We start from the raw sequence: 26,498 nt of genomic DNA, 5'->3' as shown, positions 1-26,498 counted from the left end.
GCAAATTTAGCCACTCATGCCAAGCACGTTTTATGGAAGTTGTGCTAAAAATGGACAACAATTTACAGTCCAGGTCCCAAAGTCTCTGCCCGATCGTGGTCTTGTTCAGTGCAGGCTCGGTGTGTCCTGGGTGGTCGCAGGGAGACCATCTGGGGGGTCGCAGCAGCCCAGTCCTATTTCCACCAGGGACAGATGGCTTGTTTGGGGTTGTGGCCTGCCTGCACCCCATGCACCAAGAAATGTTTAAGGCAAAAAATTCATTCATCTGTCCGCCACAGTGGGCACTAGCTCCAGCCTGTGGTGTTTCACTGAGGGTGCAGGAATCACTCTCCAGGGCCCCTTCCCTGGGACTCCTGGGTCCCCACTGCCTCTCCTGCAATTGCAGAGCTCTCATTTCCCCATGCATCCCTGGATTTAGTGCTTTACCTTCTGGTTACTCCACTGTGGATCATCCCTCACTTTGTGAGGCTCCACTCACTGCCCATCCCCATGCATACACTGTCCCTGGAGATCCCGTGAGCTCTCTTGGGGATCTCCTGGAGCAATCCCTTGGGTATATTTTTGACTCCATCTTCTGAAGAAAGGCCAGACTTCAGGCAGGTCACAGGAGAGATCCCCTTTTATTACAGAAATCTTATTCTGGAGGCCAGGTCTGGCATAAGGGTGCCCATTGCCTGCTCCTGTCTGTACTCACAGCACACATGCACATAGGGATACAGCCCTACCACCACCAGGCTGTGAGAACTCCTGGGCCATATACACACATGAGAGCAGGACAGTGTGGAAATGAGGAGAAGAAACCTTGAAAAGAGAAAGTCCTGCTGCTGTGTCGATGTATCTCCAGGAAAGCTGCAGCCCCCACACAAAGGCTGCAGTGAGGCAATGCCTGCTGTGGCAGAGGGGGAAGGTACTGAGGAGCAGAAGGTCTGTCCCCACAAGCTGCTGCCTGACTCTCCTCCCCTTCACTCCTGCTCTGAGTGTTGGAGCTCTGTAAAGGGAAGGGACCAGCCCATGGTGACACCTGGCTGTCACCCTCACAGGAGAGGAGTGTGCCATCACACCCTGACGGTGCCCAGGGGAGCTGAGCTCTCCTAACGGACATGGGACCCACGGTCTCCCCCTGCCTGTACTCATCCGAGCCTGACTGTGCCCCTGAGCTCCCTTGGTGTCAGTGCTGAAAGAGACACTGCAAAGGGAAACTCTCCTCATTGCACAGGGCACATCCGAGGGAGCTCAGACTAGCGGGTGCTGAGGTTCTGTCATCTCTGCTGATGAAGGGGGAAGCCTGGCTTCCTGCTTCAGTATGGTCTCTGGGTCAGATTTGGGAGAGGGATTCATGAGGGGACGCAGGAAGAACGCAGCTGTTATCCTTTCAAAATGAATATAATATAGAATATAGAGTCAGACAAAAAGAAATGAAGAATTCATAGCCTTGACAAAAAAACCCTGGGAATGATGAGATGATGCACATGGGATGGCTATTGATGTTGACATTGTACCAGCTGAATCATTTTCCTCAATGCATCCTTGAGCTCCTTGTTCCTCATGCTGTAGATGAGGGGGTTCACTGCTGGAGGCACCACCGAGTACAGAACAGTCATGACTACATCCAGGGCTGGGGAGGAGATGGAGGGGGGCTTCAGGTAGGCAAACATTGCAGTGCTGACAAACAGGGAGACCACGGCCAGGTGCGGGAGGCACGTGGAAAAGGCTTTGTGGCGGCCCTGCTCAGAGGGGATCCTCAGCACGACTGTGAAGATCTGCACATAGGACACCACAATGAAAATGAAACACCCAAACATTACACACGCACTAACCACAATAACCCCAACTTCCCTGAGGTAGTCATCAGAGCAGGAGAGCTTGAGGATCTGGGGAATTTCACAGAAGAACTGGTCCATGGTGTTGCCTTGGCAGAGTGGTATGGAAAATGTGCTAGCACTGTGCAGCACAGCAGTGAGAAAACCACTGGCCCAGGCAGCTGCTGCCATTTTGACACAAGCTCTGCTGCCCATGAGGGTCCCGTAGTGCAGGGGTTGGCAGATGGCAATGTAGCGGTCATAGGCCATAACTGTGAGGAGAAAATATTCTTCTGTGAAGAAGAACACAACCAGGAAGAGCTGGGCAGCACATCCTGAGTAGGAAATGACCCTGGTGTTCCACAGGGAATTGCCCATGGATTTGGGGACAGTGGTGGAGATGGAGCCAAGGTCAAGGAGGGAGGGATTGAGGAGGAAGAAGTACATGGGGGTGTGGAGGTGGTGGTCACAGGCTACAGCTGTGATGATGAGGCCGTTGCCCAGGAGGGCAGCCAGGTAGATGCCCAGGAAGAGAGAGAAGTGCAAGAGCTGCAGGTCCCGTGTGTTGGCAAATGCCTGGAGGTGGAACTCGTTGAGGGAGCTGCCATTGGACATATGCTCCTTCAGGGCACAGGAGGATTTTCTAAGAAAGAAGAGACATTGACAAGTTAAGACAGACTTGTCTGAGCAAAGATTTCTCCTAAATCCCTCCCAAACACACACACATTACCTCTCCCCATCTCAGCAACACCGTCCTTCAGCTCCATGGCTTGAGCTCTGGTTTATGCTGGCTGAGTTTGCTGTGAGGAGCAGGGGGCCCATGGGCTCCAGAGGAGTCAGCCCTGACCGACAGCACTGCCTACATGGGAACAGGGGGGACTAAGATTTATATTCCCAGTTCCAGTCAGATTCCATACACTCGTAATGTTGAAGGGATGTCAGCATCTTCACTCCCAGTTCCAAATACTGTGGATTCATGAATAGTTTTAAGGCTTATTGTGTTTTCTTTAGCTGACCCTGTCACACCGCAGGAGGATTCCTGGGGGTGGAAATCCTCAGCATTGCTGCTGCACTCAGAGGGACCAGCTGTGATTTCAGAGAGCCAAAAGGATTCCCTCTGGCTTTAGTGCAGAGGCAGGAGAGCTGGTCTGTCCATCCCGCTTGTTCCCAGCTGCCCTGTGCTCCCACCTCGGAGGTGGAGGACAGTTGCACTCGTATGACCCAAAAAAGAAATGACACTGTGGAGAGCAGAGGAATCCACTTCCAAAGTGCCTATCAGCACTCTTCCTGAGGGTGTGTGAGGCAGGTCTCAGCCCTCCCCTTCTCGCCAGCAACACATCAGGCTCCTTCCAGCTGCCCACACCCAGCCTCCCAGCAGCATGTCCGTGGCCTCAGTATCTAGGTGGCTTCTCCCTGGGGCACCTAGATAACACCCAGCTGCAATGGGAGAGTTGTGGCCTTCTGGAGGGCAGCTGCAGCCCAGCCAGACACCCCAGGGAAATGGCAGAATGTCCTAAGGATGGGGTGTCCTGACGAGAGAGTTGGCTCATTCCCAGCCCCACACACTGCATTGCCCAGAGCCCCACAGGCTAGAGGGGCACTTGGGCACCTCACTGTCAAGGACACGTCTGCATGGCAGGACCTGCAGGGTCGGTGTTGTCTGAACTGCATCAGAAACCCCCCTGCCCAGAGAGTCCAAGCAGAAGGACAAGGGCAGCATGGGCAGGTGGGAAACATGGAGCAATACCATGACATTTGTGCCCAGGGAGGCAGGGACAGGCAGGCACAGAGGGGCACTCAGGAGTGCCTCCTCTCCTGCATGTCCAGCTGCCGAGGAAACGACTCCTGCCCTGGACCCCACAGCCTTGAGAGCAGAGGGCTGTGCTGGCTGGCAGAGGAGAGGAGGTGCTGGAGTTGATGGTTTCCTCTCACACTCTGAGCATGACTCTGCTGCCTGGAGCTGTCCCTGCCGGGAGCTGTTTCTCTGTCCCCACGTCTCTCCCCTGTCAGTGCTCACAGACCCCATCCCACCCACTGGGTGCTCAGCTCTGCCCTGCAGAAACCTCCCGGGGGCAGGACACTGCCCAGGGCACGTCCCTGTTTGCAGGTGCTACGGAGCAGGGGAGACAAACCTTGGTGAGGCTGGAAAGGTGATGCTGGCTCTGTCTGTAGGCTTCAGGGTTGATGGAGGCATTTGCTGAGTCCCTCCCAGAGCTGCTCCTCTCTCGGTGTCATTGTTTTGGAGCCTCCATCCCCTGCCTAACTCTGACAGATCCAATCCCATTTCACCCCACCCAAAGAGAATCAAACTGAAAGCACAGACTCATGACAGCTCCTTCCCTTTCATGTTTCCCCTGCCTTGACTTTGCTTTTGAAAAGGCCGCTCCAGAAATGTCCGAGGAGTGAGCTGGAGCTGAGAGCAGCCCTGACCCACGCAGTTCCCTCTAGACAGGAAGCTCAACCTGCCCTGCCGGGGGTCTCTCCTCCCACCCAGAGCATCTCCCCATGGGAGCTCCCCGGGCAGGCTGAGTGCTGACCCTCGCAGGCGGCAGAGTCACTGCGCTGGGCACACAGCACCATGCGGTCCAGGGGCACTTCTGTGAGTTACAGCCCTGCACAGACCTATGTGCACACCCAGGCTTCACTCCCCTGCACCACTCCTGGAAGGAGGTAGCTGTGATGGCCTGTCCCTGTGCAGTGTAACAGAGAATCTCCCCCTCCTCTGCAAGGGAGAAGCCAGGAGAATGATCCCTAAAAAGCAGTCATGGGGTGGAATGAGTTCAGAAGACCCCTCTAGGAACTGCGGTAGCATTGCCCTGCAGCCAGAGACTTACCGTGCAAAGGGCTGTGGAGATTTCTCCCACAAGGAGCTCTCCTCTGTCCTCCTACTCCACACTGCCTTCCACTTCTCTCTGCCTTCTCTCATCTCATGTCAGCAGCAGCAGGCAGTGCCCGCAGCCCTGCTGCTCTTGGCAGAGGAGCTGCTCCTGCACACAGCTGTGTCTGGGCAGTGCTGCCAGGTTGCCATGAGCTCCCTCCATCCCAGGAGCCTGGCCCCACTCAGGAGCAGAGGCCCAGCTGAAGGCATGAATGTCTCTGTCCCTTGTGCTCCCTCCTCCTGGGAAATGTTCACTGAAGTAGACTAAAATAATCACCGATGCTCCCTCTCTAAACAGTGGAGAGAGACTGATTCCAGCATTGCACTTTATCTCATCAGAGGAAGGTTATCTGTAAGAGGTGGAAACGTCCCACCCTGGAAGCACCTATTCCTATCCCTTCACTAGGCAGGAACCTAGGCCGGGACAATAAGGGAGTTCATTTACCCATGGTTCAGATGTTAATTCAGATGAGTCAGTCTGGGCTTCTCAGGGTGGTTTAGAAGGCCCAGGGCTGGAGTGAGATTTAGATCCCTCCTGTGAACTCCACAGACACACAGGAGGTGGGACTCCCTTCGCCAAAACTGAAGTGAGCACAACAGAGGTGTCTGCATGCGAGCTCCTTGTCTAAGCTCCCATTGGAATCACTGGAGATGGAGGGTGGGAGTCAGCTGGACACACACAAACACCTGGTGACAGTTGAAGAGACAGAGGTGGTCCAAAGCATGTGCCAGTGTCTGCTTGTTCTGATGGAGCAACTATGACAGCCGCATCCTTCCAGTGCATGAGATGGCAGTCAGGTGGGGAATTGCCTTGGCCATTTGAAATGACCCTAGATGCCTACTGCAACTAGAGCTCCACTCACTAGGAAGCTGAGACACAAGCAGATCTGTGCAATGCAAACAGCTAATGCAATTCAGTGCAGACAGTGGATTCAGTGACATAAAGATAGGCCATAGGCAGGGCCATGTCCCATGCCTGGGGTGTCCAGCACAACCACATGTCTCTAGCAAATTCAGCATGAGACCTACAGGAAAGCCATATCCTTCTGGAGTGGTTGCTGGGAAAGCACCCCAGGGCCTCTCTGGTTTCCTACCAGTGCCCAAACAACTGAATCCCACCATTGCCTTTAGGCAAAGTCCATCCTGTCTGCATCCAACAGTGCTGCATAGATGGCAGGCACATCACACCAAGGTCTCCACTGTAGTCCCTGCACTCTCAAACACTTCTAGCTTTTCTCTCCATGAACAACTTCTCATGCCCTCAGATGATATGAACAGGGACTGGGCTAGTGATGTCCACAGGTTCATTGGATCACAGAACATCCAGGTCCAGGAAATTTTTCAGTGGCACTTGTTCTTCCTGGAGATTGGTTCACCTCTGTCACAGACCCAATGGTACTGCAGAGTCAGCTTGGGCAGCCAACCCCTTCCTGCCATTTCAGCACAGCCCAGCTCTCTTTCCCCCTGGCCTTGGGCACTGCAGGGTTTGCTCTCTTAGTGAGAACCTCCTTTCACCGTTACATTGCTGCCTGTTATCCATGCCAGCATGTCTCTGCTCTGAAGTGGGGCCATTGCACACTCAGTGTCCTTGGCCCTTGGTAACGCTTCATCATGACTGCTCTGCGCTCGGTGCCACAGCTGAGGCTCTGCAGCCCAGATATACACAAGTGCATGCAACTGGGGGCACAGGCATGGGCAGATGGAGATGCATGAGCCAGATAAGGATGATGCTTTCCTGGATATGGAAATTGCAAATAAGCAAGAACTGATCAGGGATGGGATAGTGTCAGCTTTACCTACCGTGACCATGAAAATGTGGAGTCCCAAATCGTGGAGGGAGTGAGGAAGGACGGTAACAGAGTACAGACCCTGGACTGCACAGGAGCAGATTTCCTGGCCTCTTCAGGGGACTGGTGGGGGACGCCATGGGAGGCAGCTCTCAAGGGCCCGGGAGATCCAGAAAGCCAGCAGGTGTTTAAGGACAGACCTGCCAAGCACAAGGATGGGCCATCCCGATACTCACTAAAACTAGCAGGACTAGCAGACACCTCAGGGGACCAACGTGGCTAAACAGGGACCTCACATCTTAGCTCCAGGGTACTAGGGCAGCATGCAGCAGGGGGAAGAAGGGAGAAGCAAAGGAGGAATTTAGAAATATTGTCCAGTGTCATCGGCTTAGTGTTAGGCAAGAAAAATCTCCCCTACCATTGACACTTGCAGGGGACATCAAGGGCATGAAGATGAGCTGCTACTGCTCCAGAAAAGATCAAAGAATAAAAAGGGAAAGTGGCCTAACTTGTAAATGGGACAGGGAATCTTGTAGCAGCCGATGCAGATAGGACTGAGGAACTCAACCCATGGTTAGCTTCTGTTTCCACAGGCAAGGTCTCCTGGGCTGTTGTGCCTTGAGTCAGGACTCCAGAGGAGAGAAACAGCCAATGGTGGATGAGGTTAGTGAGGGATTCCTTGTGAGAACTCAAACTACACCAGTCAGTGGGGCTGGATGGGCTGCATAGGAGGATGCAGTGAGAGCTGACTGCTGTCACTGCAAGGCCACTTGCTACCATGTTTGCAAGGTTGTGGAGATGGGGCGAAGTCCCAAAGACTGCAGAAAGGCAAATGTTGCATCCATCTTCCAAAAAGGCCATGAGGGCAACCTGGGGAGCTGCAGGCAGTGCAGCCTCACTTTGGTGAGGAGTGAGCCATGGAATGAATCCTCCCAGGTCACATTTCTGGGCACATGAAGGAGAGGAAGGTGCCTGGGAACACTTAGCATGGATTTACCCAGGGTAGATTGTGCCTTGCCAACCTGATTGCCTGCTATGAATAAATAACTGTATTTGTGGATGGAGAAAAGTAAATGTCTTTTACCCAGACTTCAGCAAGGTGTTTGACACTGTCTCCCTCAATATTCTTGCATGCATGTTAGAACGTTATAGGCTAGAAGAGTAGACAATCAGATGGGTAAAAACTGTTTGGATGGTCAGAGGGCAGTGGTGAATGGGTAGCAGTCTTCTTGGAGGCCAGGGAGAAGTGGAGCACCACTGATCTCTTCCCAGGAACTTGTCTTGTTTATCTTCTGTACTAGTTACATGCAGGAGGTAACACTCATCGTACTTGTGCATGACCCCAAATTGGAGGCAGGGGTCCCAGTCATATGCTTGAGGGCTGCCATTCAGAGGGATCTAGACAGGCAGGAGGAATGGGCTGTCAGGAACCTCCTGAAATTCAACAAGGACAAATGCCAGGTCTTGCACCCAGGATAAACCAACACCCCACAGTGTTACAGGCTGGGGCCTGAGTGCCTGGGGAGCAGCTCTGTGGAAAAGGACCTGAGGGTCCTGGGGGACAGGAGGCAAAACATGAGCCAGCAGTGGTCTCTGGCAGCACAGAAGGCCAGAAGCATCATGGACTGTCTGACCAGGAGCACAGCCAGGAGGTCGCGGGGAATGATGATCACCTTCTAGTCGGTATTCATTAGACCACGTAGAGAATACTGTATCCAGGTTTGGGTTCACAGGAAAAGAAAGAGCTTGATAACCGGGAGCGAGTTTGTCCGAGGGCCCTCACAATATTCAGGGAGCTGGAGCACTTGCTCTGTGAGGAAATGGGGCTTCTTCAACTTGCAGAAGAGATGGCTTTGGAGGGATCTCACAGCAGCCTTCCAATGGCTACAAGGAGGTCATCAACAAGATGCAGCCAGGCTCTTCACCAGGGTGCACAGTGGGAGGACAAGAGACAAAAAAAATGGGCATAAGTTGAAAGAAGTGATGTTCGTGCAGAACATAAGGAAAAGCTTTTCCACTATGAGGATGGTCAAGCTTTGGAAGTGGTTGCCCAGAGAGGCTGTGCAGTCTCCTGCCTTGGAGGTTTCCAAGACCAGACTGGATGAAGGCCAGAGCCACCTGATCTGACCCCAGAGCTGACCCTGCTGTGAGCAAGGAGACTGGGCTAGAGACCTCCTGAGGTCCCTTCCACGCTGAAGGGGTCTGTGATTCTTCCCACTCTCGATCGTCTCTTGTTGGTTCTTGGGAAAGGACGCAGGTTCCCTGTGACAATGGAAGCAGGCCAGCTTTTTTGTCTTCCTCCAGGCAGAATTGTTCAGATGCAGGGCTTCTTCTCAGGAATCTGCAAGACAGCCCTGTTTTTTTCCTTCCCCTCTTCTCAGTTTGTCTCTTTTACAATCCTGACCCCTTCCCATATGATCAGCCCACTCCTGCTTGCCCTTAACCCATTGACGCTGTTTTGTTTTGTTGCGGTTTTTTTGTTTGTTTGATTGTTTTTTGACACAGAGGAGCTTCAGTCCAGAAGGATCTTGAGAAACTTGGGTGATTCAGAAAACAGATACCTCATGAAGATTTACAAGAGAAGTGTCAAGTCCTGTGCCTCGGCAGAAATAACCGTGTCCATGAGGAGAGGTGGAGACACCTCAGCTTCTTTATCCTGATGAAGCAGAGGTAGTAGAGGTAGTGCCTGTGAGTGCTTGAAGGGTGGTTTCAGAGATAATGGAGCTTTTTTTGGTAGTGGGAAACAGCATGAGAAGGGGAAAGAGCCACAAACTGCAGCTTGAGAGATTCAGACCGGACTTCAAGTAAAAAGAATGTCACTCCTAGGAGAGTGCTGTGGTGCCACAGGTCACCCAGAGGGAGCCTGTGATCAGCTGCTGGCTTTGTGTGTCAAGGAAAAGCAAGTGAGGACAGGAAGACATCAGGAGAGATCGGGACATTCCGGGATGAGAGCAAGGTTAGGAAGCAGTCTGGGTGTCTACAGTACACAGGGAAATAGACACTGGCGTGGGAAAGCATAGGACAGCCTATGGTGGAGATGGCCAAGAGCACTGCCAAGGCTGAAAGCTCCCAATACAGCAAGGTCTTTGTCCTCCTGGCTATGCCTGGTGTCTCTGCCACCGAGGCCCACAAGAAGACACCATTCCCTAAAGCACTGTGGCCTTGCCGCCTCCTTGTCCCTTGGGAGCCCAGGAGGTGCCGTATCATGGTCCTGCACTCGGCATTGTGCACCCTCACATGCACACTGGCCACCAGGAAGAGCCCTGAGCAATGCATGATGGAAAGGATCACCCTACCCAGGGGCTGGCTGTCAGTGCCTGGCTGCTCTGCTTGATAACACACATCAAGGCTGACTTGGCATCACAGCCACCTGCACATTGCCTTTGCCTACCTGCAATCAGGGCTTCCAACTTTCTACTCTAATCAGCCCCTGGGGAGACTTTGTCGGTAATGGCCCTCAGTGGGACCTGTTAACACTCCAAGAAACTTGGGATTTGCTTCTGACTTTAACTTCTTGAGAGGTTTGTTCAGTCTCTTCTCAGCATCTGCGGTTCATGGGCTCAGCACCAAACACACCCGAGGGGTCATTAAAATGCAAAAAACCCTAAGGAGCCATGCCTCTTTCCATAATTTTCTTCAGTTCTTCAATTCTTGTGTGGCTAATTGGGAAGCTTTCAGGAGAGTATTGAAATTAGGCAGATTTCAATGAGCACCTGAAGAAGAAAGATGTCTGCTTCTTAAGCTTTCTTTATTCTTCAGTTTTTCAGAATAAGCAATACCCACATTCTCCAATTCAGACTGACCCACTGGGTCTCCGAATGAAGTCTGGGCATGTAGGAAAAGCAGTATTTTTTATAGGAAACAGGTATGGACAACCTTCCTCCGCAGCTCCCCAGCCCTGCCAGTTCCCAAATCAACCACTGGGGACTTTAACCAGAGCACTCTGGTTAAAATGTAAGCTTTTTCCTCTCAAGTCTGTAGCTGAATGTTACAGCTCATGAGCACCAATTCCCACCTGCTTTCCTTAGAGAACTAGCTGCAAACAGGCACAGAAGGATTTGTCTTAATTGCAAACAAATAAAAATAAAATTTGAAACAGCTTAATAAAAGAGACTGTCCTCAAGTGTATGTCAAGTCCAAGCTGCCTCTAGTGAGCTTCACTCCCCACAAGACATAACCTTCCTTGAAATGTTTTTGACAGATAGATAGGAAACAAACAAACAAAAAACAAACAAACAAACAAAAACAAAAAAGAAAAAAACAGAACAAAGGAAGTGACTAAAGAGACAGTGAGACTGCTGAAAGATGAGGCAAGCTTCAGAATCCCAGAAGCTCAGAGCAGCAACTGGAGAGTTCAGAGTTATCTGAATGATAAAGAGCAAGGGGAGGAGGACAACTGGAAGACTATGGAAAGTGCATATGCCCAGATCATCTGATGCAAAGAGGACTTTAGAAATGACCAATTTAATCAGAACATGTGGAAGTATGTGAGAGATCACTGAGATTACATCCACAGCCTAATAGACAGAGCAGTGGAAACACAAGGTGAAGGGCAGATCAATATTTCTTCTCCCAAGTTTATTACCTTTCTGGAAGGTTTCCACAATTTCATCATGGGAAAACATTCATATTAATATTAGCCGATCATTTGAGCTGATGAAAGTGGGCATATATTTTTTAACATTGAAAACAGTTCTTCACCTTTCCAGGCAGAGCTCGGGTGTCCAACCACAAGCACCCAGTGGCACTTGGAGAGGCCCCAGTGCCTCTGAGGCACCTGCCTGGGCCTGGCAGCTCTCACAGGGGACCTGCAGGAGACCGGAGCCCCTGGGAGCTGCAGAGGGAGGCTGGGCAGAGGGGAGCAGGGCACCTGCAATGGCACGACATGTCCATGACCCTCTGACTGCATCCCACCCCAGCTCTGGAAATCACTTTGCTTTTCAAAAAAAAAAAAAAAAAGAAGCTGAAAAGTGTATTGAAACATATTTCTTGCTTAATTTTTCCAGTTTCTCTCTTGTTTCATTTTTATTCACAGTTTCTAAAGATTTCTTTTATAATAAGGCCTACACTATTAAAAATACTGCTTTTATATCTTGCATGAGTCCAGTGCCCCTCAAACCACTCCCTGCCCAGGATCATTCTTGCTGCTCCTTGCTCTTTGAACACAGCAAGTCGCACCATGAGGTGTGGAGCTTTCACAGCTAATAGAGGAAAGCAGGCTGATCAGCTTCAGTGAAAATGCTCTAGTTATCGATGGCCTAATTTGCACCAATCTCAATGTACCTGTGTTACAGTGATGTCTTAAAGCAGTCTCTAAACATCTATCCACACTCCCTTTTCATTCCCTCCATGGTCAATGAAGTGTGACACCATTTGAAGTGAAAACAGGGATGGGAATTATCTCACCCAGTGCCAGACCCCTTCAGGGCAGCTGTCTCTGGCTAACCCAGTTGTCTGGACTTCCCTTTCTAGTCAATGGAAAGAAAAAAGTTGTCCCCCTGAGAGGTCTGGAGATGCCTCTCCTGGTGACCAGCCAATGCTCCAGAAAGGTTCCTATAGTTTCTGGGTCACATTTCCCAGCACCACATGGGAACACAGCTACACAGGGCATCTCAGGCAGCAGTGGCCTCTGTATGTATCTATAAAGGTCTGAAAGTAAACTTCCCATCATTGGGTGAAATCTATGCCAAAAATAGCTCTATGTAAGAACTGAAACAAATCTCTGTTTTCAGCACTTCAAACATTCTTTATTAATTCTAATGAATAATTTATTTCCTTTAGATTGGTAGCACCATATGTATGTACTACAGAAATTACTCTATGTGAGTTTACATGTTTATGTCTATTTTCTTCCTCATGGTACACTTCCTGGCAACACTCTGATTGGACAAATTTTGTTCTGAGAAATTACTGTATTCATACTGACATATTTCTTCTCTTCTGCCTCTCTGTCCTCTCTTCCTCTGCCTAGTCTGTCTTTACAGAGGCCTCATGGCCCCCCTGCCTCACAGGGAAGTCTCCTGGGGGATCCTGCCAAGCAGATCCTGAATGAGCTGAATCACCTACCAGAATGTCACCCAGGCTGCTGTGTCCTCTTGTCCTTCCTACAAGGTCTTGACCAGCTCATCACCTGCTCCAAGGCAAAGCCCTGTGCACTCCAGCCACCCCTTTGCACAGAGCACACCTGCACCTCCTCGCCATCCCAGCCTGTCTTCCCCAGGAGCCCAGTTTCATCCTGCCACATGAGCTGTCCCACCATGTGTGTGTAATTCCACAGGGACAGGGGAGAGGGAGGTGCCAGTTAAGGGAGATGGCTGGGATGTTGAATGTGGGGCCCAGAAGAGAGGACAACTCAGAAAAAGGGCAGGGGAGAAAAAGATAGAAGTGACACATCTGCAGTGTTGATGGTGAGGTCACTTCTTGTACAGGAACCTCGTGGGCTGGGTTCTGGTAGGAGCCATTTTGAGGACAAGAAGAGAATCACACCACCTCTCATCCCATCAGGGATGATATACGGGCAGGAGGCTGGGGAGAGGCAGGCAAAGGGGACATGGCTGCAGTGTTGATGGTGAGGTCACTTCCACTGCAGCAGCCTGATTGGCCCTCAGCAGATGTGCTGGCCAGCAGGCATTGTAATGTCACCCAGTGCCTCAGAGAGCCCACACAGCAGAAGTGACAGCCCTGGGGAGGGGAGGGGGTGATGCAGGTGACAGGGACCCGTCTGGGTGCTGATTGTGAGGGCACCTCTGCTGCAGTCACCCCATCAGTCTGCAGCCAGCAGGCAGGCAGGCACAGAATATGGCCTCTCTGCTGAGGACTAGCCCTCTGGAGCAGACCTGCCACCAAGCAGCACACAGCTCCTCACCTAGGTCTCCTTGAAGCCCAGCGTGCTGCCCCTGTGGCCCAGAGACACCATGGACATTATCTGGAGGCTTCCTTTGGCAGCTGGACCTTCCCAAAGCAGCGCATGATATAGTATTACCAGCCAGAGGGATTTTTGTAGTGTGCTACCAAGAAGGAGTCATCCCGCAGGCTCCAATGTGCAGTTTGATGATGGGTGGGTGAGATGAATTGTGCAAGGCCTGCTGGGACAGCCTTGGACCACTCTAGAAGGAACTGACCCTCACTTGCGTTTATCCACACCTCACTGCCAAGAGGGCACCTTTGTCCAAAGTAGCCTCAGAGCCACACGTGGGATTTCATCTCACAGGGGGTTCACTTGCAAAGAAGAGTCCATGAGTAAGCTAAGACCCAGGCTGTGCCCAAGCTGATCAGGCAGGAGCTTCAGAACCTGCAGGCCTCAACCAGCGCAGTGACACACTGCAAAAGGTGCTCAGATGAGCTGGACACCTGAACTGTCAGGTCACAAATTACTCCCTTAGAGCAGAGAGAAGCACATGGAAAAGTGAGGAACCTAATTCTGAGGGGCCTTGCAAGTTATCTGCACAAAACAACTTCAGCTTTGCAAGCTGGTTCTCAGCTATGACCCCTGAGATATTTCCTGCTGACTTGCAGGCAAGTGCTTGAGCATCACGACTCACTGTAGTCACTGCGCATCTGGGAGAAGTGGTTTTCAAAGGCCAATTATCTTCTGAAGAAATACTTTGTCTTTGGAAATTTTCCTTATTTTGCCCACTTTAAAAGCTAATGACTGTGGCACTGCCACTTGAAAGGGTGCCTCTGAGTGCTCCACTGTGGCAAGACCATTTCCTTGTTAATTGCATGGGTGAAAAAAGTCCCACGTGATCTAAACTGCTCTCTGAGGCTTCCTGCTCGATGTCAGCCCCTGGATGTCTGGTGTCAGAGCCCAGGGCAGTTTGAAGGGTGCAGCAGAGAGCCCCGAAGCAGCGAGGCCTTCAGCAGGAAGAGCGCAAGATCCTCTCTATAATTCACTGGATTGGAGGGGTGTTCATTGGATGGTAAAGTAAGGGCTAACTGGGGGATACTACCTCATTTTTAGCAAAGGGTTTCTAGGGTCCTGTCACATCAGAGGAAAAGAGTGTCTGCACCAATTAGGTATACAGGCAGTATCCTCCCTTAGCCTTTGCTAATACGAGAGGGAGGCAACTGCTATGCCTCTCACCTAAAAAAACACCTGTTATTGGACAGATCCCAGAAGTGATAACTTCAAAAATCTCCAACAAGGAACCCTTTCTGAAAGATGACCTCTTGTACTGCAAATACTCCAAGCTCCATATTTCTATGTATTTCACAGTCTATGTGGCATATCTGGCTTGAGATCCTGGCAAGACCTGAGGAAACTCAAGGCCTGAACCTCAGCGCACAGAAGGCAGCAGGCTGCCAGCATCCCTGGCTCTGGCCACCAGGGCAGCCTGGGCCCTGCGAGCCAAGTCACCTCCTCACCTCCAAGGGCTCCCCAGCTCCCCAGCCTGGCGGCACTCCCCACGCACAGCACTGCTCTCTCCAGACACCTCCTCCCGTGACAAGTACCAAGACACTTGGTCCGCCGCCCATTCCCAGCACAGGGCACCCCACCACTGTGACACACAGCACCCCCACCCCTCGCCTCACAGAGGGTGGCCAGCCAACACGTGCCTCTGCAGCAGGGATGTAAAGGGCACTCAACCAGACATGGCAGCAGCCAGGGCTCCCGCAATGGCTCTAAAGCACACAAAGGTCATCTCCCCCTCCCTTCATTTCATTTCTATTCCTCCAAGGCCTTGCAACAGCACTTCCTTTGAACAGCCAGTCACAGCCCTGGGTTCCTGGTCACTTCCCACCTCCAGTAATCAAGGAACAGGGATATCGTTCATATTTTGGAGAAAAATCTCGGAAGTCTCCTGGTGTCTTGATTGGGCAGAGTTTTCTGCAGCACAAAGACACTGGAAATCAGAGATTACTACTGTCACTGCTCACCCCAGCTCTGAATTCATTTAGCGGCATAAAAATTCTGGCTGGACTCCCTCATCGACTGCTGGAGGGTTGTAAGCCGATACTCAGGAAGCAGTACAAAGTCAAACTCCATGTCTGTGTTTACAGCCAGGTGCCTGCTGCAGGCCTATGTGCTGCTGGGACAGGAGTGACCTCAAAGTCAATTCCCAGCCCCGGGGCAGGGCCGGGCAGGGCAGAGCAGGGCCCTCTGGCCCCTGAGGCAGCCCCGGGGCTCGGCAGCCCTCGCGCTGCACCTGGTGGGGCTGGGCCGTGGCCAGGCAGGGGCTGCTTTCTGCGGGGCCGGGCTGGGCCACGGCACGTTGCTCCGCAGGGCTGAGGAGCCCCCGGGGCCCCGGGGCAGCCAGGGCCAGAGCAGCTCTGGGCCTGCCGGTGCTGGGCAGTGGAGGTGTGGGGCTGGGAGGGGGTGGGGGAGATGGCCCTGCTGGGCTGCCCCCAGCACTGCCCCCACGGCTCAGAGAAACAGGCTTGGGGTCAGCACGGACTTGTGGGGTGGCGATGGCACCCCTACCTGTTCCCAAGCTGCTCCCCCAAACAGGCTGTCTTTTGGGTGCAGAGGTCTGACCCCAGTTTGCAGGAGGACAGGGTCTGTGGCCATCGGAGGACAACATCTCTGAGCCCAAAATATGCTCTGCCAGGTTGGTAGCATCAGAGGATCCATGGGGAAGGAACAGAGGTTCTCCCAAACAAGTAGACTATTAGGATTTTTTACAAGGTGAAGGATCCATTTCCAGCAAGGACATTTCCAGAAGGCTCTTGATAGCTCCACGGAACTGCAGGCCACCCCAGCCTCTGGGATACAGGACCCCTTACCTCTCAGAGCCAGATCCCAAAGGGGGACCCACTCCCAGGGAAACCTGGCCATGGATTGCCCCCACCCTCACAGGATCCTTGGGGCTCATGACCGAGCCCCGGGACCCAGGAGTCCTGGCTGCCACATTGTGCCCCTCAGCCAGTCAGGACTCTACAACAGGGCTCTTTTGGCAACCCCCAACCCTGTGCAGCCACCTCCACAGCCCAAGATCCACAGCTCTATTTACAGTTAATGGTCTCTCTGCGACCCCTCAAGCAGGAGCTCCCAAAGCCCTTACCCTCAGTGCAGAGCCGCAGGAGCACTGGGAACAAGGAGCTGCAGTCTGGGCTGATGGTGGTGGTCCATCAGTCCTCCATCTCGCTTGTCCTCTTGCTCTCAGCTCGCCTCTAAGACGAGGAGGAAGAACACTCTTCCCGTCTCGTTACACAAAAATCTCTGATGGGTCTCTCTCTGCCTGTCGGTGAGGGGCCCCAGCGTGGCTCCCATTCCCTCTCCTTGCCACAGAGTGGCTCCAAAGGGCACTGGCAGGCAGCACGTGAGCAGTTCCCAGCAGTGAGCAGGCCTTGCAGGGAAGTGAGGGTAACCCTGTGGCACCGGGGAGACCTCTGTGTGAGCTGGCACATCCCACTGTGACCTCAGCTCGTGTCATCTGGGGGCTCAGGAGGTCACTGCCATGGAGATGGCACAGCCAGGGAGAGAGCAGAGAGATTTCCCCTCATATCCTGGAAAGCAGTCGCCTCCCTTCACCCCTGTTATTTTCCAGAATGTGCTGATAAATCCTTCAGGGATGTCTCCAGATGGTGCCAAAGGCTGTGAAATATCTAAAATGGGGCACTAGAGAAGTCACTTCTGCAACCCTGCACTGACAGGTCTCTGCAGAGGGCACACTAGTGTGGGAATCCAGGGTTTCAGGGCTGGTTTAAGGTTTGTCATTTTTCAAAGCCAGGATCAAAGTCATGTGGGATGAAACAGCACAAAGTGCAGCCATTCGCTGAAATGCTTTGGTGAGCTTCAAAACTGGTTTCTGCTGTGGTTTGCTTTTTTTGTCAAAGTAGGATGTAGGATCATATGGGACAGGACATGGCCTTCCTTCTCTAGGCACCAAAGTTTTTAAAAGTCCTCAGCAAGATTTCTCCATGTGCAGTGCTTAAGATGGAGAGAATATGTCAGAGAAGAGCAAACGTGCCCTTAATGCACATCATCCAGGGGGCTTTCTCCAGGACCCTGCTCCCTGCCATGGGTCAGCCCAGGTAGCAAATCTGGGGTTTTCACATTTCCCATGACTTTTGCCCTGCTTTCCTTTTGGCTGAGCCTGGGGAAAGCTGTTTCTCATCTTTGACGTGAGTTGGTCCATGGGCTTTTCTGTGTCACCTCAGGTAGTGCTTCTGCCTTGGGTACATCCCCTGGCACCCTGGACCCCCCTCCAGGACACTGTATCACTTGGGGGCTGTACAGCCCTGGCACCCTGGATCACTCTGGATCACCCACATTTCTGACCCTGGGCATCTCAGGACATGCCCACGCACTGCAGGGCTGCTGTGCAGAGCCTGTAAGGCAGTGCAATGCCTCAGGACCTGCATTTTGGCTCATTCAGAAATCTGTGAGGTGACCAGCTCCCACCTCTGCAAATCTTGCAGAAGGAAGACTCCATCCCCCTTGAATACTCTCAGAGATGTCGCTTTCCAAGTCACTGCCAAAGGAAGGACTCCTTTACTTCTTTGGGTTGCTTATCCAGCCTGTGGCACCTCGTCTGTGATGCTGTGAGCCCAGCTGTGCACCCTGAGGTCTCTGTCCTTTCTCTGCCCTGTCTCCTGGGTGTCTACCCAAAGTCTTGCCAGTGCACCAGGGCCATGGGAAGTGTTGCTTTAGAGAGCTCCCTTGAAGCTGGGACATGTTGTGGAGCTGCAGGCCTGGTGGAAGCTAGTCTGGGATGTGGCCATGCCCCCATACCCCCTCCTGCTCCTGGTCCGAGGCCCCAGGGAGGTCTCTGGGGAGAGCAGTAGATTTGGTGTGGGTGGGATGGGTTTCCCTTGCCATGCCTGGGTCCTGCCTGGGTTGCTCTGGGTGCCCAGGAAAATCCCTCTTCTCTAGGGACTTGCCTCAAGGCTTTTCCAGACTTCTGTACAGAAACACAGCCTGCTCCAAGATGCCCAAGAGCAGCACAGCCCCCAGCATGGTCCAGGACCCCCAGGAGCTGTGTGGCTCTCTCTTCTGTTTCCTCATGTCCTGATTACATTAATAATTTCTAACATCCCCTTTACAGCACACTCTCTGGACAGTGTAACAGTGCAACTCCTTCCATTACTCTTTGTTCATTCCCATACCGCACTACTGATGTGTGCTTTGGGGAGTCTAAAGCTTGCTCTGTTTTCACTAGTTTGTTCCTCTGGGCAAGTCCTTCATTCTGCTTCTATCTAGCATTTCCTACCTATCCTAAAAGATTTCTAGTCAGGCTACCCCTTGTGGACCCCATTGGAGGCAGCTTAGACTTAGCATACAGTTGAGGAGTGTAATTATTTTTAGGAAACTGTATCATGTTTTTATTTATTTTTTTCTCTGGCTTGCGATTAAGAAAAATTCTTCTGTGTCTATTTGCAGCTTGTTCTCTAAGGAAAGCAGGTGGGAAGTGGGGCATATGAGCTGTAACATTCAGTTGCAGACTTCAGTGGAGAAAGGTTTGACTTTAACAGGAGTGATGCAAGTCCCAGGTGGCTGATGAGGGAAGTGGCAGGGTTGGGGAGATGGGGAGGAAGAGTGTCCATACAGTGTCTGACCTCCGGGACACTGCTTTTCCTGCATGTCCACACTTCATTAGGAGACACTCTGGATCTATGTCATTTGGAGAATGTTGCTGTCACTTATTGTGAAAGCTGGAAAAGAATATTAATCATAAAAAATTTAAAAAGCAGAAATACCTTTACACTATGTTCTAACTGCAGTCACTATATTTCCGCTACACTGCTGAAACCAATTAGCTGTACATTACTTGAAGAAAATTACAGGGAGAGATGTGGTTCATCAGGCCTTTTTGCATTGTAATAAGCCCCAAGGTGTATGTGGTGCTGAGTCCATGAACCTCAGCTATTGTGAGGAGATGGAGCAAAATGTTCAAGCCAAAGTCAAAAGCAAATCCCAAACTCGTGTAGAGCGTTAATAGATCCCACTGAGGGCCATTAGCAGCAAAGACTCACTGGGGGCTGATTAGAGCAGAAAATTGTAATCACTGATTACAGGCAGGCAAAGGAAATGTGCAGGTGGCTCTGATGCCATGTTAACCCTTGATGTGTTTTTCAAGCAAAATGGCCAAGCATGGACACTGAGACCCTGGGAAGGGAGATCCTTTCCCCCACATGTTTTTCATGGCTCTTCCTGGGGGCAGTGTGCAGGTCGGGGTGTGCAATGCTGAATGCAGGACAATGGCATGAGACCTCCTGGGCTCCCCAGGGGACAAGGGGACAGTGAGGCCCTGATGTCTACTCATAGGCCTCAGTGGCAGAGACAACAGCCATAGAAGACAAAGACGTCAGGTCTGTCGGAGGCTTTCAGCCTGTTTCAGGCAGTTGGCCTTTCTTGCTGCCTGGGCACACTGCTGTCTGACTAACTTGCATACTAACTGGTGTGCAAGTATAGTGTGGGAGAAAGTGTCAAAAACCTTCCTAAACTTGAGTTAACTGACATTCACTGTTCTCCGTTCTTGCACAAACACAGTGCTTTTAACACAGAAGGCCGTGAGGTTGGTGAGGCATCATTTCCCCTCAGTAAATCTATGCTGGCTGTTCCCAGTCACCTTCTTCTCCTTTGTTTACCTAGAAATGGGATCGGAGAAGACTTGGTCCATGACACTCTCCTGATCAAAGTGAGGCTGAGCGGCCTGTAGTTCCCCAGGTTGTCCTTGTGGCCTTTTTTGAAGATGGATGTAACATTTGCCTTTCTGCAGTCATTGGGTCCTCTCTGAGTCTCCACAGCTTCCCAAGATGATAGAGAGAGGCCTTGCTACATAGAGGCCAGCTCTCTCAGCACCCTTAGCTGCAGCCCATCCAATCACATAGACCTGTGTTCTTGCAAATAACTCCTGACTCAACTCTGAGGCACTGCTGGTTGTTTTTCTCCTTGGAAGTCCTGAACTCTAAGCACAGTGGCCTGGGAGAGCTTGTTGGTGGAGGCTGAAGCAAAGGCATTGAGTTCCCCAGACCTCTCTGCATCTGCTGATACCAGATTCCCTGCCCCATTCAGCCATGGGCTCACATTTTCCTTGTTTATGCTTTTACAGTTTCGGAAAGAATAGCAGATCATCTTTGTGCTTTGACATCCCTTGGAAGCATCACTATTAGAGGAGCTTTGGCTTTCCTAACCACTCCCCTGGAGAATATTTCTAAATTCCCCCTTTGCAGCCTCTCCCTTCTGCCCATTCCTGTGTGCTGCCTTTTTGTACTGGAGCTCAGTGAGGAGTTCCCTGTTTAGCCACCCTGTCTCCTGAGATGTCTACCTGTTCTCCTGGGTATCAGTATGGGCCATTCTTGAGCTTGGAGGATGCTGCCTTAAAGACCTGCCAGCTTTCCTGAGTAGCCTTTGCCCTTCAGAGCTGATTCCCATGGGCTTCCTCCACCATTCCTCCGCCAGTAGGCCTAAGGCTGCTCTTCTGACATCCAGAGTCTGGACTCTGATGATCTTCTTCCTCACTCCCCGCAGGAGCAGGAGCTCCACCACCTCATGGCCACTGCAGGCAAGGCCGACACTGATTATCACATCCCTGGTCAGTTCTTCCTTGTTTGCAGGTTCCAGGTCCAGGAAAGTGTCACCCTTGTTGACCTGCCTGGCTTAGCTGTGCTCAGAAGTTGTCCTCCACACCCTCCAGAATCCTCCTGAACCCTGCTGCATTGCCCTCCCAATGAATGCCAGGGACATTAAAGTCCCCCTAAAAGAAGCAGGATCCACAGACTTCCTGAGGTTGCTTAAAGATTTGCGGTTCTGTGACAGCCTGTGCATCTCCCCTTCCTCTTGTTTGTGGACTGGTCTATGTGCATTTGTGTATATTTGGGCTACAGAACCTCAGCTGTGGCACCAGGGCTGAGTGCAGACTTGCCACAGTGAAACCTGTTCCCAGGAGCAAAGGATGCCATGTATGCAATGGCCAAAGTTCAGCCCAGAGACCTGCTGGTGTAGATAGCAGACAGCAATGTAATGATGATATGAGGCACCCACTAAGGGAGCAAACCCTGCAGTAGCCAAGGCCAGAGAGAAACAGAGCCGGGTTATGCAGCCATGACAGGAGAAGTGTTTGGTTCCTGAGCTGACTCTGCAGCATCTTGAGGCCTGTGACAGAGGTGACCGGATGTCCAGGAAGGACAAGGTGCCCCTGAGAAGGTCCCTGGGCCTGAACAGCCTGCAATCCAGCCATGCTGTAGCTACATCATTAGCACGGTCCCTGTTCATATCACTGGAAATCAGAAAAGGTTTAGGAAGAGGAGAACTAGCAGGGTTTGAGAGTGTAGGCATATGTGTGGAGACCTTGGTGTGATGTGCCTTCTATCTTTGCAGCATGCTCAGATGTAGATGGCATGGACTTTGCCTAAAGGCAGTGGTGGGGATCCATTGTTTGGGAACAGGTAGGAAACCCAAGATGCTCTGGGGTGTTTGCCCAGCAACCACTCCAAAAGCATATGATTTTCCTGTAGGTCCTGTGCTGTATCAGCTGGAAACATGGTAGTTGTGCTGGACGCCCCATGCATCTGATGTGGCTCTGCAAGCCTATTGTCATTGCATTAGATCAAGTGTCTGCATTGAATTACAGTAGTTGAATTACATTATCTCCACCTGGCCCCCAGCTGATGCTCTAGAAGGACTTGGGTCTCATAGTTGCTGCATCAGAGCAAGCAGACACTTACACATGTCTTGGACCACCTCTGGCACCACAAATGTCAGAAGGTGTTTGTGTGCGAACAACCGACTGCCACTCTTCATCTCCACTGATTACAGTTGGAGCTTAGACAAGAAGCTCAGGCAGATACCTATTTTGTGCACACCAAAACTTGGACAAGGAGAATTGCACCTCCTATGAGTTTGTGGAGTGCATGGGAGGGAACTGAATCCCACTTCAATTCAAAGTGTTCTCAGTGGGCATTAGATGCATTGATTAACTCCTCTAAATCAGCCCCTGAAGCACAAGTCAGTGAACTGACTCTCATCCCTGTCTATGTGTCCTGATGGAAGCAGGGCTTTCTAGAGTGGGACATTTCCACCTCTCTTTAGATAACCATCCTCTGATGAGACCAGCTGCAATGCTGGACTCGGTCTCTCTCCACTGTTTAGAGAGGGACCATCGGTGATTATTTTAGACCACTTCAGTGGACATTTTCCAAGCTGACTCTGCTGCCTCTCAGGAAACGTCAACCCTGGAGCCCCAGGAAAATCTTGAGAGTGTACAAGGGACAGACAGAGCAAGTCATGTCTTCAGCTGGGCCTCTGCTCCTGAGCTGGGCCTGGCTCCTGGGACCACGGGAGCCCATGGCAACCTGGCAGGCGCTGCAGAGAGACAGCTCTGTCCAGGAGCAGCTCCTCTTAAAGGAGCAGCAAGAGTCAGGGCACTGCCTGCAGGCACCAGGATGAGATGAGCTGCTCAGAAGTTAAAGATAGCAACAGGAGGATGGCTGAGAGCTCACTATGAGCAGAAATCTTCACCACCCTTGACACAGTAAGTCTCTGGCTGCAGGCAACACTGCTGTGGTTCCTGGCAGTTTCTTCTGAAGTTGGCACCTTCCACAGCTGATAGGGTCTGTCAGGGCAGCTCTGCCAGCTTCTCCTGTTTGAAGCAGGTGGTGCTTTAGAGCAGGGATTCCCACCTGTCAGATTGACAGTGCATCATGGCTACCTTCTTGAGGGGATAGTGCATGGGTGTGAAGCTGGGGTGTGCACCTAGGTCTGCCCAGGGCTGTAATTCAGAGCAGTGTCCCTGCACCCCAAGGTGCTGTGTGCCTGGAGCAGTGACTCTGCCGCCTGCGAGGGTCAGCACTCAGCCTGCCCAGGGAGCTCCTCAAGACACTGCAGGGAGAAGCTCTGGGTGGGAGGATCGAAGGGCAGGTTCATTCTCCCGTTGAGAGGGTGCTGCATAGGTCAGGGCTGCTCACAGCTCCAGCTCATGCACAGGACATTTCTGAGGGGACTTTGCAAAAGGAAGCTGAAGGCAGGTGTTTACTGAAAGAAAAGGCAATTCCCTGAGATGGTGCTTTGAGTTTCCTTCCACCTGGCAAGGGGAAGATGGAAGTGGAGCTGTCAGGTTTGGACAGGCGGCTGAGACTCATTAACTCACCTGCACATAGAGGGATGCCCCTGGACAGTGCCCTGCTGCTGGGAGGTTTCTGCAGGACACACCAGAGAACTCTGGGGGAGGCTTTGGCATTGCATGACTGACCATGACTTGCTCATCTCTCTCCTCCCATGATGTTTCTGTTAGCAGTTCTCTACCATTCCCTGCCCATCCCTGCTGCCTGGAGCTGTTTCTGCCAAAAGCTTTTTCTCTGTCCCAAAGTCTTTTCCCAGTCGGTGTTCACAGACCCCCCCCACCTCTGTGTTCTGTGATGTACAGAACCCTCCTGGGTCAGGGCCCTGGCCAGGGCCATCTCTGTGCTTGCAGGTCCTGAGGTGCAGGTAAGAGAAACCCTGATGAGGCCATACAGGTGATGCTGGTGCTGTCTGCAGGCTGAGGTGGGGATGAAGGGACTTGCTGAGGTTTCTCACAGACTTTTTGCTCTGTCTCTCTCTTAAGAGAGAGAGAAATGACTCTTACTGAGCTGTCTCCCTCTTAAGGAGAGCCCATCTTTAGGACCCTTGCCTGTTTCTCTGGGGTGTCCTGTCAAGCTGCAAGCTGCCCTGCAGAAGAGCACAGCTTCCCTCTCGCATTTCTGTGGTATCTGAGAGTCCTTGGTCTGCTCCTGTGAGTCAGAAACCTTGTCACCCTCATCACTCCCTCCATCTCTGGGCTGAGAGAGAATTTGGAAATCTTCCCTTTCTAACTGAAGTCCTCTGCTCCCAGCTCAGTCCAGTTTCTTTCGTAGAGGAACGTGTGAGTGTGCTTGTCCTTTATCTGAGTGAGGTGAAAGTGCAGGGCAGGGAGGGGCAAGACTCACTGACAGACCAGATCCCAGGACTGTACAAAGTCACAGTGAGCCCTTTTTTTCTCCTCGGGTGCACAAGTGCTCATGCTGAGAGCAACTGAAATGCCAGAGATTTCCAGCCCATCCAAGAATGCTCCCACGGTGTAATGGAGGCATCTAAAATCTAAATCAATATATAATCAGACTCCTCTGCTGCAGGTTATTTTCTGGAGGTAATAGGTGTCAAAACATTGAACAGCCCTTCCATAGAAGGGGTGGACATAATTGGCTGCAGGCTGAGTGCATCAGAGCCAGCCCCTTGCCATTCCCACTACAGTGCCTGGAGAAAGAGCACAGATGGTAAATTGGCATGAGGAAATGGTTTATCTCACTGGAAGGGGGACATCTAGAAAAAGTCAGGTCAGCCCCTGCCTTCCCTTGACTGTTCCTCTCCCTTGCTAGGGTGGGAGCTGGTGTGACTGATCCAGATACAGACACCTCTGTTCAAGAGGGCAAGACCTGGGGGGATGAATCCCTCACAAGGGTCTTCTCTTTCAGACACAGCTGCCATGAGTGCTGCAGTCAGCTCTCGTTGTGGTAAATAGAGAATATTTCCCCTGGGTCACAGGACCAAGCCCCCTCCACCCAGCTCACGGTGCCCATTCCTGGGTATCCCCCCAAATACCTGGGGCTGTTTGACATGTCCATTTACAGCTATGGCAAGCAGAACCGACTCCTCTGGAGCTACAGGCAGAGGCCCCTGCTGCACATGACACACTCAGCCAGTGCAAACCAGAGCCCCAGAAAGGGAGCTGAAAAGGTAAAGGACAAAAGAAATGTGGGGGTTTCTATGAGAAACAGAATGGGTTTGGCTCACAAAAGCCTGATCTAACTTGTCAATGTCTTTTCTTCTTTGGACAGGCCTCCTGTGCCCCAAGCGACCATATGTCCAATGGCAGCTCCCTCAACGAGTTCCTCCTCCTGGCTTTTTCAGACACCCGGGAGCTGCAGCTCTTGCACTTCTCTCTCTTCCTGGGCATCTACTTGGCTGCCCTCCTGGGCAACGGCCTCATCATCACAGCTGTCGCCTGTGACCACCGCCTCCACACCCCCATGTACTTCTTCCTCCTCAACCTCTCCCTCCTCGACCTTGGCTCCATCTCCACCACTGTCCCCAAATCCATGGCCAATTCCCTGTGGAACACCAGGGCCATTTCCTATTCAGGATGTGCTGCCCAGCTCTTCCTGGTTGCGTTCTTGTTTTCAGCAGAGTATTCTCTCCTCACAGTCATGGCCTATGACCGCTACGTTGCCATCTGCAGACCCCTGCACTACGGGACCCTCATGGGCAGCAGAGCCTGTGTCAAAATGGCAGCAGCTGCCTGGGGCACTGGTTTTCTCAGTGGTCTCCTGCACACTGCTAACACATTTTCAATACCACTCTGCCAAGGCAACACCGTGGACCAGTTCTTCTGTGAGATTCCCCAGATCCTCAAGCTCTCCTGCTCAGACTCCTACATCAGGGAAGTTGGGCTTCTTGTGGTTAGTCTTTGTTTAGTCTTTGGGTGTTTCATTTTCATTGTGGTGTCCTACGTGCAGATCTTCACTGCTGTGCTGAGGATCCCCTCTGAGCAGGGCCGGCACAAAGCCTTTTCCACGTGCCTCCCTCACCTGGCCGTGGTCTCCCTGTTTGTCAGCACTGCAACGTTTGCCTACCTGAAGCCCCCCTCCCTCTCCTCTCCAGCTCTGGATCTGGTGGTGGCTGTTCTGTACTCGGTGGTGCCTCCGGCAGTGAACCCCCTCCTCTACAGCATGAGGAACAAGGAGCTCAAGGATGCCCTGATAAAAGTGATTTCATGGACATTTTTCAGCAGTGGTAGCATTGCCATTTCTCTCCACAAATGACTCCCATGGTATCCCATATCAGGACTGAGCATTTTTTGTTCACTTTTTAGTGTTTGTATTGTTACTATTATTAGTAGTATTTGTACTCATGTTGCTGAACAAATGCTTGGGTGCATTTCACCTTTAATGAGCCTGCTCTGTCTCACCTGGTGTCCATGTAAAATTGTGTCCAACACTGAGTCAGAGCTGACTCCCTCACGGTATCTCTGAAATAAAGTAGGTTCTTCCTGGTGCAGTGCTTGAAGGCTGGCTCTTCTTCCAAAGCTGGTGTCAAGAATAGGCCCAAGGAAGTCATGACCAAAAGAGCTGCTGCTA

General features: G+C 51.8%; 2 protein-coding genes across 2 annotated transcripts; one reads left to right on the top strand and one right to left on the bottom strand.

The window, feature by feature from the left end:
- Positions 1-1,478: 1,478 nt before the first annotated feature.
- Positions 1,479-2,414, bottom strand: LOC135326573 (olfactory receptor 14A16-like). The gene has a single exon (XM_064504388.1). It carries the CDS (start codon positions 2,412-2,414, stop codon positions 1,479-1,481), a length of 936 nt encoding a protein of 311 aa, XP_064360458.1.
- Positions 2,415-25,223: 22,809 nt separating this feature from the next.
- Positions 25,224-26,183, top strand: LOC135326572 (olfactory receptor 14A16-like). Its single transcript, XM_064504387.1, has one exon. The coding sequence runs from the start codon at positions 25,224-25,226 to the stop codon at positions 26,181-26,183; it is 960 nt and encodes a 319-aa protein (XP_064360457.1).
- The last annotated feature ends 315 nt before the right edge of the window (positions 26,184-26,498 follow it).

The sequence above is a fragment of the Dromaius novaehollandiae genome, unplaced genomic scaffold (assembly GCF_036370855.1).
Source record: "Dromaius novaehollandiae isolate bDroNov1 unplaced genomic scaffold, bDroNov1.hap1 HAP1_SCAFFOLD_36, whole genome shotgun sequence".
Classification (NCBI taxonomy): domain Eukaryota; kingdom Metazoa; phylum Chordata; class Aves; order Casuariiformes; family Dromaiidae; genus Dromaius; species Dromaius novaehollandiae.
Note: the sequence above shows the minus strand (reverse complement) of the source record. Positions and strands in the feature narration are given on the sequence as shown.

Bases quoted from the DNA above. Each gene is read 5' to 3' on its own strand.
- LOC135326573 (XM_064504388.1), bottom strand. From the start codon at position 2,414: ATGTCCAATGGCAGCTCCCTCAACGAGTTCCACCTCCAGGCATTTGCC.
- LOC135326572 (XM_064504387.1), top strand. From the start codon at position 25,224: ATGTCCAATGGCAGCTCCCTCAACGAGTTCCTCCTCCTGGCTTTTTCA.